Here is a 14,258-nt window from a genome sequence, read left to right on the forward strand (position 1 = left end):
ACAAGGCATATGTTGTTAAGGGTCAGTTATGGTGGCAGAGAATCCCCATGACAGCAACAGTCTGAGCCGCAGATGAATAATCAATTAAAAATATTAAATTCTGGCATTTAAAGAGAGTGTGTCACCATAGTTTTTTTTACTACTGAATATTCTAGGTACTTAGGAAGTGGTGCTACTTGGTTTCCAACCAACATAGAGGCAGAAGGAATGATGGCTATGGAAGGACTGACTTGCCTGAGCAGGCTGATAGAGCCACAAAAAAAATCCCATTGTCAATTCCATGACATATTTGTCCTGATGTACACAACATACTTTAGCTGCTACTTTAGATAAACAAGCCTCATTTGGAAAACACACAACAGACTGCAGATGCTGGAATCTGGAGCATAAAACAAACTGCTGGAGGAACTCAGTGGTTCAGGCAGCGACTATGGAGACAGAGGGAAGTTGATACTTTGGGACTGGTGCAGGACTGGCGAAACCCTGATGCAGCATCTTGATCCATTGGCCATTCCTCTGCCTCCAAAGATACTGCCTGGCTCATTAAGTTCCTCCAGCACTTTGCTTTTTGCTGCTGCAATTTTCCTTCGGTCCTCATTCCAAGTTAGGCTGAAGAAGGGTTTCGGCCCGAAACGTTGCCTATTTCCTTCGCTCCATAGATGCTGCTGCACCCGCTGAGCTTCTCCAGCATTTTTTTGTGTACCTCCAAGTTAGGCTTGTTGCTTTGCTGGAGAGCACAACTACAATCAGAGTCATGGCATAAGAGCAGGTCAATGGAGAGTGCTATTGAGATCCTAAGATGAGACTGTGCTACTGAGAAAGTACACCAAAGTATTCTCATGTATCATCACCATCTGCATAAAGCAACATATATCGAATATCTGCAGCCTATCCTCACGGCAGTCCTGTGTCCACCTATCAACTGAACTGATTCTTTAATAGTTGAGTCCACAACACAGAACTTTGCAAGACACCACTGTGAAATAAACTATTGCGCATTATCTCTATTCTCTCTCATGTCAACCAACTTCCTAAAATAGGTGGGATCAGTCAATAATTTTTCTTTAATTATCAGAGGTAGAATTTTTGCAAACTAAGAGCTTAGAACATTTTTTCTGTAAACACATATAATAGCATTTGTTGCTCGATCAATTCTTCAAAATTTCAGTCAGATCCATCAGAGATAGTCTTCTTCAAGAAGGAACTGCAGATGTTGGAAAATCGAAGGTAGACAAAAATGCTGGAGAAGCTCAGCGGGTGCGGCAGCATCTATGGAGCGAAGGAAATAGGCAACGTTTCGGGCCCGAAACGTTGCCTATTTCCTTCGCTCCATAGATGCTGCCGCACCCGCTGAGTTTCTCCAGTATTTTTGTCTACCAGAGATAGTCTTCTTATTTTGTCGATCTTTGCTGGCTTTAATAAATTACTGTCCTTAGTTATCAGCTCCAAAAATAATCTGGTAGTTTATTAATATCACTATTTTTCATCTCTCATATGTCTTAAATAGTGCAATAATAATAGTGAAATGACATTCACATAATCCTCATTTTCAATCTAAATGAATTAAATGATTCCCAAATCGAGGAAATTGTGCAATTAGGACATCTGAACATTCTCACCTAATTCCTTCTGAAGCCGAGGATAAACACCATATAATTCTGGGAATCTCTCTCTTTCAGTTTTATGAGTTGCCTGTCCTGATTCAAAATTAATTTCTTTCGAACACTGGTGTAAAATAATAATTAATTATCTTTATTGTTTCTTTATTCATATTGAAAAAAATGACAGTTAACATTTTTTATGAGTGTTGGTGATCACAATGTTCCTGACTGGCGTTTTTTCCAAGATTGTATTAATTTTGATATTTTTTGCAAATTCCTATCGTATTTGTTCTTCACAGTTCTTATCATATGATTTGTTTTCTTTTGAAATTGTATTTCTCATAGTTACCTGCTATATTTTGCAGACAAAATGCTGGAGGAACTCAGCGGGTGAGGCAGCATCTATCGAGAGAAGGAATAGACAACGTTTCGGGTGGTAACCCTTCTTCAGACTGATGTCGGGGGGCGGGGGGGATGGGAAAAGGAAAGGAAGAGGCAAAGACATATTTTGCTGTTGCCTATGCTTTATTTGCTGTTTGTTTTATGCTAACCATGTTATTCTGGGGGACATCGGGATTTTGTCCCTTTGGAGTGTGAATTCGGTACACAAACTTTGTGAACCTCCGGTAATCTTTGCTTTTTGTTGTTAACATAAAATATAGAGCAGTACAGCACAGGAACAGGCCCTGTGGGCCACAATATCTGTGCTGAACATGATGCCATGCCCAACTCAAATATGCCTGCACATAATCTGTATGCCACCATTCCCTGCATATCCATGTGCCCATCCAAAAGTCTCTTAAATGCTCTTAAATCATATCTGCCTCCACCACTACCTCTGGCAGCCAATTTGAAGCACTGACCACCTGACTGTCTACCCTATCTATGCCTCTCATAATTTTATATACTTCTATCAGGTCTCCCTTAAACCTCCAACATTCTAGAGAAAACTATCCACGTCTGTCCATCCTCTCCCCAGAGCAAATATCACCTAATGCGTGCATCATTCTGGTTAATTCTGGTCAGTGAAGGCAAGCATAAAATATGGATTATTTACCACTCTTGTGTTGCCATTCAGGGAGTTATAGACTTAGAACCCAAGAACACTCTATCCACTGTGGGGGGATGATTTTTTTTTTTTGTCTAACTGTAGTCTTGTAGGTCTGTGTCCAAGATGGCTGCCGTGAAGGGAGAGTGGACGCTGGCACGAATTGGTTGCCGCTGCTCTCTCTTCACACTGTGTTTTTGATTTTCTGTTTTTGGATTGAATTCTGTTTTTAATTTGTGTCTCTGTGATGTCTTTATTATTTGTTATATTCCGATTATATGTTATTCCGATTAAATGTCTATTATTGTTATGTCTGTATTCTTTCTTTATGTCCTGCACGGAGAGGACGCTGGCGCTGTTTGTTCGCCGCTTCTCCGTTTGCTATTGTCTGTTACTATTGTAAAGCGACTTTGAGTCTTAGAAAAGCGCTATAAAAATAAAATTTATTATTATTATTATTATCAATGCTGTTAAGGATCTTGCTATTCATTATATATTTTCCCTTTACATCCAAAATTCCAAAGTGCTACACCACACATTTGCTTGGATTAAACTCCGTCTGCTATTTCTCTACTAATTTCTGTTGCTGTTATAGGCACTAACGTATTAATTCAATTTAACAAATTCTGCACTTAGAGATTTTTAATTTTTCCAAAATTGTGATAGCTCTATAACATATAATGTATATTAGTAATAGCTATTAGATATAATGAATGCTGTTAGTTACAGTATATGTTCATGGCCTATTAAGCAATTAACTAAATTAGGCTAATTTTACTCATTAATAAAATCAATATGTCCTACCTGTTTATTGTACTGTTCCAGATAAAATTTTACCGCTAAATTTTAACCAGACCAAATCAATTTACCACCCTTGGCTTAAATTAACCTAAATCTTCCTGCAAAAACATGTCAAAATTTCTAAATACTCAGGCAGCACAGTAGTGCAGCTGGTAGAGCTGCTGTCTCATGGTGCCAGAGACCCTGGTTCAATCTCGATCTCGGGCGCTGCCCGTGTAGGATTTGCACACTCTCATTGTGCCCGTGTGGGTTCCTGTAGGTGCTTTAGTTACCTCCCACACTTCAAAGACACGAGGCTTTTCAGGTTAATTACATTGTAAATTGCCCCTAGTGTGTAGGGAGTGGATGAGAAAGTAGGGTAACATAGTGAATGTTTGATTGATGGTCGGCTTGGGCACAGTGGGCTGAAGGGCCTGCTTCTGTGCTATGTGGCTAAAAAAAAAAAAAATTGTCTAATCTCAGTATTTATACATTTTGCTATTTTGCAGGTGGTATCGGAAAATCTATGCCCATTCCCTGTAGTCTTTTCACTAAATTCTCCATAAAATGCTTATCTTTGGCAATATTCTCTCTTATGCTATATTTTCTATAAGCGCTCTTGCTATCATTCTTAATCGCAAAGGCACACGTCATTTTTATTTTGTTTCCTATTGACTTTATAACCTGGGAACATTTAATTGCCAGTCCTTGCAGCTGTCTCGGGAATGATTATGTTGTTCCTGCACTGGCAATTCAACATATTCTTTGTGCTCCATATAAAACTGAAATGCATGGAACTGAAAGCATGTCCGTCTGAAAATAGAAAACAGTGAATAGATATAATAGGTTGACCCAGCAAAATATTTTCCAATGCCGGAGGGTATAGAGACATAAAATCAGTAAGTTGCACAGCTCAGGAAAGGGCTTTTCAACCCATCACATTTCAGCCGAACATTTTGCCCAGCTACAATAATCCCATTGGCCCATATTAGGTATGTATCCTTCTATGCCTGGCCTATTTAAGCATCTGTCTAAATGTCTATTAAAGCATCTCCTCTGAAGGCGAGTTCCAGATATCAACCACTCTCTGTACAAATCTAACTTTCCCCTCAAATCCCTTTGAATCTCCTTCCTCTCACCTTATACTTATGACCACTTCTTTTTGACAGCATGGGAAAAGGTTTCTGACCGACTACCCTATCTCTGCCTCTTATAATTTTATATACCTCTCTCGGGTCACCCCTCAACCTTCAGGGAAAGCAAACCCACACTATCCAATCTCTCTCCATATAATGTCCTCCAATCCAGGCAACATGTTGGTGAATCCCCTCTGTACTCTTTAACTCACATTTATATTCTTCCTACAGTATGGCAACTAGAACTGTACACAATACTCCAACTTTGGTCTAACCAGCATTCGTTCAGTAGCAACATATTGTCCCAACTCTATATTCTATGCTCTGACATGTGTAGGCAAGCATGTCATTCATGAAAGGTACACAAAAATGCTGGAGAAACTCAGCGGGTGCAGCAGCATCTGTGGAGCAAAGGAAATAGCATGTCATTCATAAATCCTTCTTCATCAACCAATATACTTGTATTGCCACTTTCGGGGTACCATGAACTTGAACCCCAAGCTCTGTCTTTTCTTTAACTTTCCTTAGCTTACTGTCAATATCCTACTGCTATTTAAATTATCAAAATACATCACCTCACACCTTTCAAGATTAAATTCCATCTGTCAATTCTCTGAACAACTTTCCATCAAACTGTATCCTGCTGTTGCCTTAGACAACCATCCTTGCTTTCCATAGCACCCATGACTATCATGTCATCCATAAATATACCTGTCTTACTTCCTACACCTCATATCTCCAAGTTTCTAATAAATATCACAAACAATGGTTAGAGCACCAATCCCTGCAGAATACCTATAGTCATAGACCTCTAATCAAAATAACATCCTTCCACATTCACAGAGGCCTTCCCATCACCAAGCCAATTTTGGATCCAATTAGACAGCTCACCTTAAATCCCACGTGCATTACTCAACCTTATAGACCTGCCCAGCATGCCGAACTTTGTCAATCTATAATAGTGTCTATGATATCTAGACACTTACTAAAAGTGATGATAAGGATGCAAGGAGGCTTCAAGAGAATATATATTCAAGCTCAGCGGGAGGGCAACAACATAGCAGATGGAGTCCAAAAAGGTAAAAACATAATGTAGAAACAATTTAGACTGGGTTTTTTTTTAAATGGTGAAACATTGTGATTTTTTTACGTACAAAGGGACAGGCATCCTTGTATGTATGCCACTTAAAGCTAACATATAGATGTAGCATGCAGTTAGAAAATAAAATAGTACATTGGCCTTGCTTCCGTGAGGATATGAATACAAGATTTAAAAACATTTCAATTTGAGTACAATTTTGATCTCCACACTAAAAAGAATGTACTTGTTTCCAAGGGAGTATAGCAAAGATTCATTATTGCAGGAATGGTGGGTGTGCCATATAATTTAAAAAATGAGTGGGCTACTCTTCTATTCTTTGGAAGTTTGAGAGACTACCTCACTGAAACTTCTTTGAGATCTCATCAAGTTAGATACAGGAAGCAGGATTCTCATGGTTGAATCTCAAAATAAGAGGTAGATCATTTAAGACAGATGTAACAAGAACATTTCATTAGAGGCTGGTTAATCTTTTGGAATTCTTTACTTGAAGTATTGTGGAGTCACTAGCATTGACTTCATTCAAAACTGAAACCAATCCCTGAAAGGGAGTGCTTAGGAAGAGAAGACACACAGGATGCTTCCAACCATCTGCAGTGATATAAAATGCAAGAGCAGGAAAGCGTTGGTACAACTTTATAAAACATTGGTTGGCCACAACTAGAATATTATGCATAGTTTTGCTCGATACACTACAGGAAGAACGTGATTGCACCAGAGAGAGTGGAAAGAACATTCACCAAGAAGTTGACCGAGTCAAATGCTTCAGTTATAAGGAGGGACTGAATGAAGCTACGTTTGTTCAACTTGGAGCACAGGAGGTTGTGCGAAGACAATGGAAGTGCACAAAACTATCAGAGACATAGATAGATAATATTGATAGATAGTAAAGGCATACTTCCCCTTGGCAGAAATGTCTGCGAACAGCGGGTGTAGATTTAAGGTGAGGACTAAGTTACAAAGAACAGACCTCTGGAAGGGTTTTCCAGTGATGGCTGAAATATGCTGCCTGTGTAGGTAATAGAGGTAGATTCCCTCACAGACATGCAAGAAGCAACCAAAGAAGCTTATGAATCACCCAGGCTACAGACCAGTCCTGGTAAATGTAATTAATAGAGATAGGTTAGCAAGGTCAGCACAGAAAGAGAAGGCAAACGGGATGCCCACCTTCAATAACTGCACCTTGAAATACAAGAGCAGGGACATTTTTGTACAACTTTATAAAATATTGACAGTCAGCAAGGACATGGTGGGCCGAAGGGCCTATTTCTGCGCTGAGAGATCCTGTGATAAACTCTAATTCTACAATAGATTTCTGGGTATCAGAGGAATCAAAGGAAATGGGATTCAGGAAAAGGGTGTTGATACAATTGATATTGAAGTTGATCTTATGAAAGGTGAAGCAGCTTCAAGGCACAATTGGCCTTTTCCTGCACCTATTATGTATATAGGGGAATTAAAGGCAGTATTGACAATCCCTCCTGTCTCACATATTGAGACTGTAGTAACAATATCAGCTGTGACTCAAGTGGTTACATTTTCATTGCCAGAGTTAGATTGCTTTGAGTTCAAGTCCCACTCCAGTAACTTCAGCACAAATATCCAGATTGACACTTCAGCGGGAGTCTTACAGAAGCATTTACAGAGGGACTGGTACAGTGCTTAGTTATGCCATTCTCAGGTTATTATTTTGTAACAAAGCAAATAAATTATCTTTGGTATCATTGCTAATATTATTCCTGCAACCATAATTTCCCAAATATCTTATTGGAGATTATCACACTGCATTTCGTGAAAGATTACTGTGTGTAAAATGGCTACTGATACACTTCAAAATTACTTCATTAGCTAGTGTTTTTAGATTTCTAGAAAGTGCTTCATTAATGCAAATCTTTACACATATTTACTGGTTCTTGACCGTTGTGGATTTATCCTGCTTTTAGTGGATAGGATATTGATAATTAGGCTATTTTGCATTTGGTCACTTAGCTTAACAAAGAATATTGTAGTTATATTCTTATGCCCCCCACCCCACCCCCGTCTTGATGATAATAATAGAGCAAGAGATATGCCAGCTAAAATATCTTAATGCATGTCCTATTTTCACATACAGCTCTTCAGAAAATGAAATCATCTGTGCCTGCATGCAGCAAGACCTAGATAATATGATACCATGGTCTGATAAATGGCAAGATACATTTGCACCACATAAGAATCAGGAAATGATCATCTAAAGCAAGTGAGAGTCTAAACGCATATCGTTGACAGTCAATAGCATTACCATGACCAAGTCTCCCACCATTGGCTAGAAATGCAACTGGCTCAGCCACATAAACACTGATGAGCGCAGTTAAGAAGCTGGATTTCCGACTGCAGGTAACTTACCTCTTGACTCCTCAAAGTTTTTCCATAATTTATAGTCCTCTAATTAGGATTGTGATGGAAAACCTGCTAAATATCCAGATGATGCAGCTCCAACAGATTTTTAAGCAGCTTGATACTGTCCAGGTAAATGCCACCCACTTTCTTGTATTCCACCTATGACTCCTAAATATTTAATTTCCCCACCATCAAAATGCCATTGTTGCAGCCACTAAAAATGAACAGTAGTAGGTGATTGGGAAAAAAAATCACCACAGGTATGTTCCCTTTCAAATCATAAATCATTCTAATCGTAGAGATTCACACAAAATTATGGCATACAGGAGTCCATTTGACCACCCACATTTTGGTCACTCTGCTATAGAAAATATGCCATTAAGGTGGAAAGAGTACAGAGAAGATATACGAAGATATTGTCGGGACTCGCGAAAGGGAGAGGCTAGGACTTTATAATTTGTTGCTCAGGAGACTGAGAGGTTATCTTCTAGAGATGTATGAGGGGAGTTTAGATAAGGTGAACACACAGAGTCTTTTATCTAGCGTAGAGGAATCAGCAACCAGAGGATATAGGTTTAAGGTAAGAAGGGAAAGATTTAATAGGATCCCGAAGTGCAACTTCTTCGCACAGAGAGTTTATGGAACAAGCTGTCAGAGAAAATCATGGAGGCAGGTCCTATAACAGCATTTAAAAGATATTCGGATATGTACATGAACAGAAATGGTTTCAAGGGATTCGGGCCAAAAGGCTCAGTCAATTTCTCTTCATAAATATTCATCTTTAGCCTTAACAACATCTTTTCACGTACCCACCATGTCATCCCTCTCTGCACATACAATATGCTTAATAAAATATACAATGTATGTGGTGCAGGTTTTAATGTGTTTTGCTATGTAGGACAGGTTCACTTTTCACACAGCTTGCCCAAGGCTTTTCAGTTGCAACCCAAACTTGAATCAAGCGCATTAACACACATTTCCAAACATTTAATATTATGATCAATAAATTACTCACAGAACACACAGGGATCTTTTAACAAGCAAAAATGTATGCTCTTAAAACAATACAGAAAATATACGGCTGTTACCTCACTTCAGGTTTTGGTAATCCTGTCACAACGCATTCAAGTTGGACTCTGCTTCCCTCTGCTGCTTCCCTGCTCTTCAGTCGCTGGCTGAATCGTGGTGGATCTCCTTTGGTATCTTCAATAGATAAATGCTTTGACTGAACTTCATTGTTTTCAGCTTCTATCGTAATTTTTTCAGTAGAAGCCGAGAGAACTGGAGCCTGTGCTATTTCTTCAGATTCTTGCTTTGGTATGCTTTCATCGCACACTTGTGCAGAAAATGGAACGTGTGCCCTTTCCCTCTCATCAACAGACCAATTTGAATGTTGAGTTTGTGAATGAGATTTTGCTTGTGCCCTACTTCGAGAGCTTTTACAGGTTCTAGGTTTAACTCGTTTTGAACTGTTTGTTTTAAAGAGCGAAGATAACTCCTCAATGAAATCTGCAGCTTTACTCAAGTAATCTTTTTTGGACTCACTTTCTGTATTGCAAGGAGTGGTCTTTGGTTGCTTTTTTAATTCTTTGAAAATTTCTTTTGAGCTGCAGGAGCTCTTGCTGAAATTTTCACACTGATAAGAAATGTTATTAGATTTCTCTGAGGAACCTTTCAATTCTGAAACTTTTTTGTTCCCTGTTGGTTTGCAAATGTCAGAAGAATCTTTGTTGGGGATGTTTAAATTGATCTGCTTTTCATCTTTGTTCACTTCATGTGAGCATAGGCCAATAGCTTGCTGAGCCAAATCTACACTTTTGTCCAATTCTTCCTGGCTCAAAAATGCAGATAGGTCAGGAGATTCATCCTGACCATCTAAATCCTGGGAATCCCCGGATTTACTGCCATAGTGAGAATGCTGTGAGAGACCTTCTAATCGTCTTTTCTCGCCATGCTCTTGTTGTATTCGGACTTCAGCTAAATAACTCTCCCTCAGAAGCTGAGTTATGGAGGTGGAGGCTTCGCAGTTATCTTCTTGCATTCTATCATGAATAAGAAAAATCCAAGTTATACTTTCAGTTTCTGCTGTAATAATCGAATGTTGTTAAGTGAACCAAAAATCCTTTAAATTTATGCTATCTTTACAAATGCATATGCAACATGTTATCATTAGGCATGTACCAGTCTTTTTTTTGGATCTCTTTAACATTAACCTAATGGGGCATTCACAAACTATCATGAGGTGAGGTGGGATCTAAATACACAGTTTTGCTCTGGACTTCACTGAAAGAGAGAAAGTGAAAACATCAGCAGAGAATTTGTCACAGCTAACAGGTCGCAAACAACAACGTGAATGTTTTGGAGGCTGCAAAAGCCCAGAATCATGAGGATAGTTAAGGGCAGACTGTCAAATGATATGGAATTCAATCATTTAACTATCTGAAGTGGTGTCAGTCCCTGGTACCTGTATTTGAATAAATATAGGACTGCCTGTATGGGCCACAAATTTCATTTGCAAGCTGGGTGATTGTTGTGAGTCATTATTGTGATTGAGTCAAGCAATCACATCTGAAATGGTGAACCAGAGGTAAAATTTGTTACAAGACCTTCAGGCACATGGCATTACTGCATGTGTGAGGCAAGCATGGTGACCCCATGGATCCTTTAATTCATATCTTGAATGGCATATTCACTGGCAAGCTGCTTACTGGGAGGTTTCTGCAACTGGACACCTTCTGCCCATCGGTACTTGGTTTCTTATGACATAATAGATCATCTATGATTTTCTCAAATTGAGCTGGGAACAGCAATCTCAGTGCTGCACTTGAAAATAAGCAAATTCATTGCAGTGCCTTTCCTGAAGGATTCCCTTCCATGATCAACTTCATGAAGGACTACAGAAAAAGTAAAAGACTTAAGAGCTGGGATGGTACTTAAGATAGTCATGTCATAGTGTTTTTCGCACCAGTTTATGACTGGGTAGAAATATTACTCATCACTAAGTGACAAAGCACTGATTTAGATCTGGCAGCGCGATGAAATGGGTGGTTAGTTTTCAGTTTTAGTCCTCTTTCCAATACTCTTCGCAGTCCTGAACTGCAATGACAAAAAGCGAATGTTATAAAGGACAGTGCGGATGTGCAGAGCTTCTTTTTGTTGTGCAACTACTGAGAAGGGGCAGTAGCAAGTGGCAATCTGTGTGGATAAATATTGAAGCAAAAGTGGTGAAGAGAGAGAGAGAGCTAACCATGCTTACTATCCATGAGACGTCACCAAAACCATTTCTGCTCAAGATGTGGGTCTGTCAATTTCTCAAAGTTCATGATGGGCATGGTTGTCCAGAATTAGCTTGGTTCTTGGCAGGAAGATATTCCATCTTTGCCTTGATCTTCTATCCGATCTTCTACTCGATCAAATCACGAGGAAAACATGAGACATTTTAGAAATTGTGATCAGGCCGGCTATTTACTTCATGCACCAGTCCAGCAGCAAAGTCTGCTCAATCTTACTTAAAGAAGCATATTCCTGCTTCAAATCGGGCTACAGCTGATGGGTGAAATCACTGGTTTCAAAATCGTCAGTTTTCTCACCAGAAAGTATTTGGGCCTTGTTAAAAATAAACAAAGCAATCGCTGATGATATACTTTATGGATTTATGGCTGAGTAATGTCTTTTCCACTGAGTCACACCTTCTGGGAGAAACATCCATAGCCCGAAGTTTGTTTTTAGTATTTTGAGGGCTAAAGAAAGCAGGATTGATTCTCCAGATCTCCCAAGGCAGCCTGATCCATCACAGGCACAGTCCTACCCAATGTCCTAAAGTAACTACATAAGACACTGTCTCAAGGTGGCAGCATATATCATCAAAGATCCCCACCATCTTTGCCATGCCTTTCCTACAACCATCAGATTCTTGAACTGACCTGCGCAAACCTAATCATACCACAGCAACAGAACACCAAGGACCACCTCTTGCACGAGCATGGAATTGTTTTCCAATTGAGTTTTACACTTGTGCCTTGCTTTTGCCCACAATCGTCCTTTTTTCATTGTCTTGTGTAATGTATGTTTTGTATGTTGTCTGAGTCTATGTGCCCATGATGCTGTTTAAAGCAAGATTTCCATGTACCTGTACCACATCTTACTTGAGCATATGACAATAAACTCAACTTAACTTGAATTGGCACTTCTCGTTTCAGGCTTCTCCATTAGATTTATCAATGTTTATTCTCATTTCTTATTCACTTACATAACCTAAAACAGGAGGCCATTAGTGACAATGGGTCAATGTCGACTCCCAGCAGAGCTAATGCCACCAGTCTCATTCTCCCTCTCTTTGCTTGAACTTATCGATCGCAAGGGTATCAATTTCCCTTTGATTTATTTTTTCCACTTACTATACAAAAGGACTGTTTACATTAGCCATTAAACCACCAGCATAGATGCGAGGATTTGTAAGGAAACCAATGCACTTGAGGGAAACTCATACGGTCACAGGGAGAATGGGCAAATTCCACATAGACAGTGTTGAAGGTCAGAATTAAATCTGGGTCCACAGAGCACAGAGTCAGCAGCACTTCTACAAAAGTGGCTCCTAAAAATAAGTTTCTCGGCAAGGCAGGTAGTGTGAACAGCTGGATGCCAGCAGAGGTATATATGGATCATTATGTCCAAGCTATAAAAAATATCCAGATGTGAACTGATGGTGGCAGACAATTACGTTGCCATTTTAAGACTTCACTAATTTACCACAAAGTAAAACCAAAGGTCACCTGCTCCAAATGCTACTTGGAGTTACAATTGGGGACATGCTTTCATCTAGTAAAAGCTCCATTATGGTTTTATGTGGGTGTAATACTAATACTGGGAAGCTAAACAAAGGAATTCCCTTCACACCCAGTAGGAGCTTGGGGCAGTAAACAAATATAAACCCAGCACGTCTGAGCTGAGGTCTATGTATTGTAGTTGCCCGATTCCCATTCTAATTATTTTTTAATCATTACACAATCAGAACTTATTTCCCAGTGTGGAAATATCAAGTACTAAAGGGCATATTTAAATTGAGAAGGGCAATGCTTAAAGGAGATGTGCGGAACAGTTTTTTTTTTTTTACACAGAGGGTGGTGATGGACTGGAACGTGCCGTCAGAGATGGTGGTGGAGGCAAATACAATAGTGGCATTTGAGAGACTTTTGGAAAGGCACATGGATATTCAAAGAATGGAGAGATAAGAATTACGTGCAGGGAGATGAGATTTGGTCTTGGCATCATGTTCGGCACAGACATTGTGAATTGAAGGACCTGTTCCTGTACTGTACTGTTCTATGCTGTTCTATTGCATTTATTTTCATTTTGTAGGCATTGTGTTTAAATAACTTTGCTTCTGAAAATCACATTAATTTTCATAAGTTTCATTTCTGGTCAGTTGCTTTCAAGTTGTCAAAGAAGTAATTTATTCAGAAAACAATAGGGAGCTGATGAAAAATAGGGTGAAAAATAAAGGAACTAACGTAGCATTTGTGTAAAAGGATGATTGAAGGCCTCACAAACCTGATATGCCAAAGAGCCTGTTTCCTTGCTTTAAGTACTTACCACTCTAATATACATCACCACAATCTGTAACCTCATGGTCCATCAAATTACTCTGCCCATTGTTGTAAGGAACCAGACGATCAACCTTGTTTTGATGAGGGATGCAGAAGAGCAGCACAAGGCATATCTGCTCACCTGGCAAAACTACAACAAAGGATTACTTGCATGCTAAGCAGCAAAAATATCAAGCAAAACATCCCACAACCAATGGGTTAGATCAAACTTCTGCAGTGCTGGATGGTGGTGGACAATTAAATAGCTAATGGAGCTTAGAACATCTCCATTCTCACTAAAAGGGGAACACAAATGCTGAAGACAAGGCTAAAACATTCACAACCAAATTCAGCTGGAGGTATCATGTCAATGACATACTTCTTGCTCAGATTGTCACCATAACAGAAGATACTTCATCTGATATCAGGAAATGGCTGAGAGCTACAGATATCAAGCCGACAATATGGAAAACTGGTCAGGTATGTCCTTATCACAAAAAAGAACAAATCTATTCCAGCTAATTACCTCCAAACCAGTCAATTCTCAATCATCCACTAAGTTATGAAATATATCATCAACAGTGCTTTCAAGCAATATCTATTCTCCACTAACATGTTTACTGATATCCA

General features: G+C 39.3%; 1 protein-coding gene across 7 annotated transcripts in view; it reads right to left on the bottom strand.

Annotated features, from left to right (window-relative positions):
* The window catches only part of mypn (myopalladin), a 129,795-nt gene that overhangs the window by 104,090 nt on the left and 11,447 nt on the right, over window positions 1-14,258 (bottom strand). For 2 of the 7 annotated variants that reach the window (XM_033034249.1, XM_033034250.1), the window contains exons 2-3: window positions 11,291-11,446; window positions 9,132-10,085 (exon numbers count right to left, since the gene is read on the bottom strand). The exons of 3 other annotated variants lie outside the window; for them this stretch is intronic. In XM_033034249.1, the coding sequence (XP_032890140.1) occupies window positions 9,132-10,084 (953 nt within the window). In that variant the 5' untranslated portion in view covers window position 10,085; window positions 11,291-11,446. The remainder of the gene's footprint in view (window positions 1-9,131; window positions 10,086-11,290; window positions 11,447-14,258) is intronic. 2 more of the 7 variants (XM_033034247.1, XM_033034248.1) reach the window with 1 other exon arrangement.

The sequence above is a fragment of the Amblyraja radiata genome, chromosome 15 (genome assembly GCF_010909765.2).
Source record: "Amblyraja radiata isolate CabotCenter1 chromosome 15, sAmbRad1.1.pri, whole genome shotgun sequence".
Taxonomy (NCBI): Eukaryota; Metazoa; Chordata; class Chondrichthyes; order Rajiformes; family Rajidae; genus Amblyraja; species Amblyraja radiata.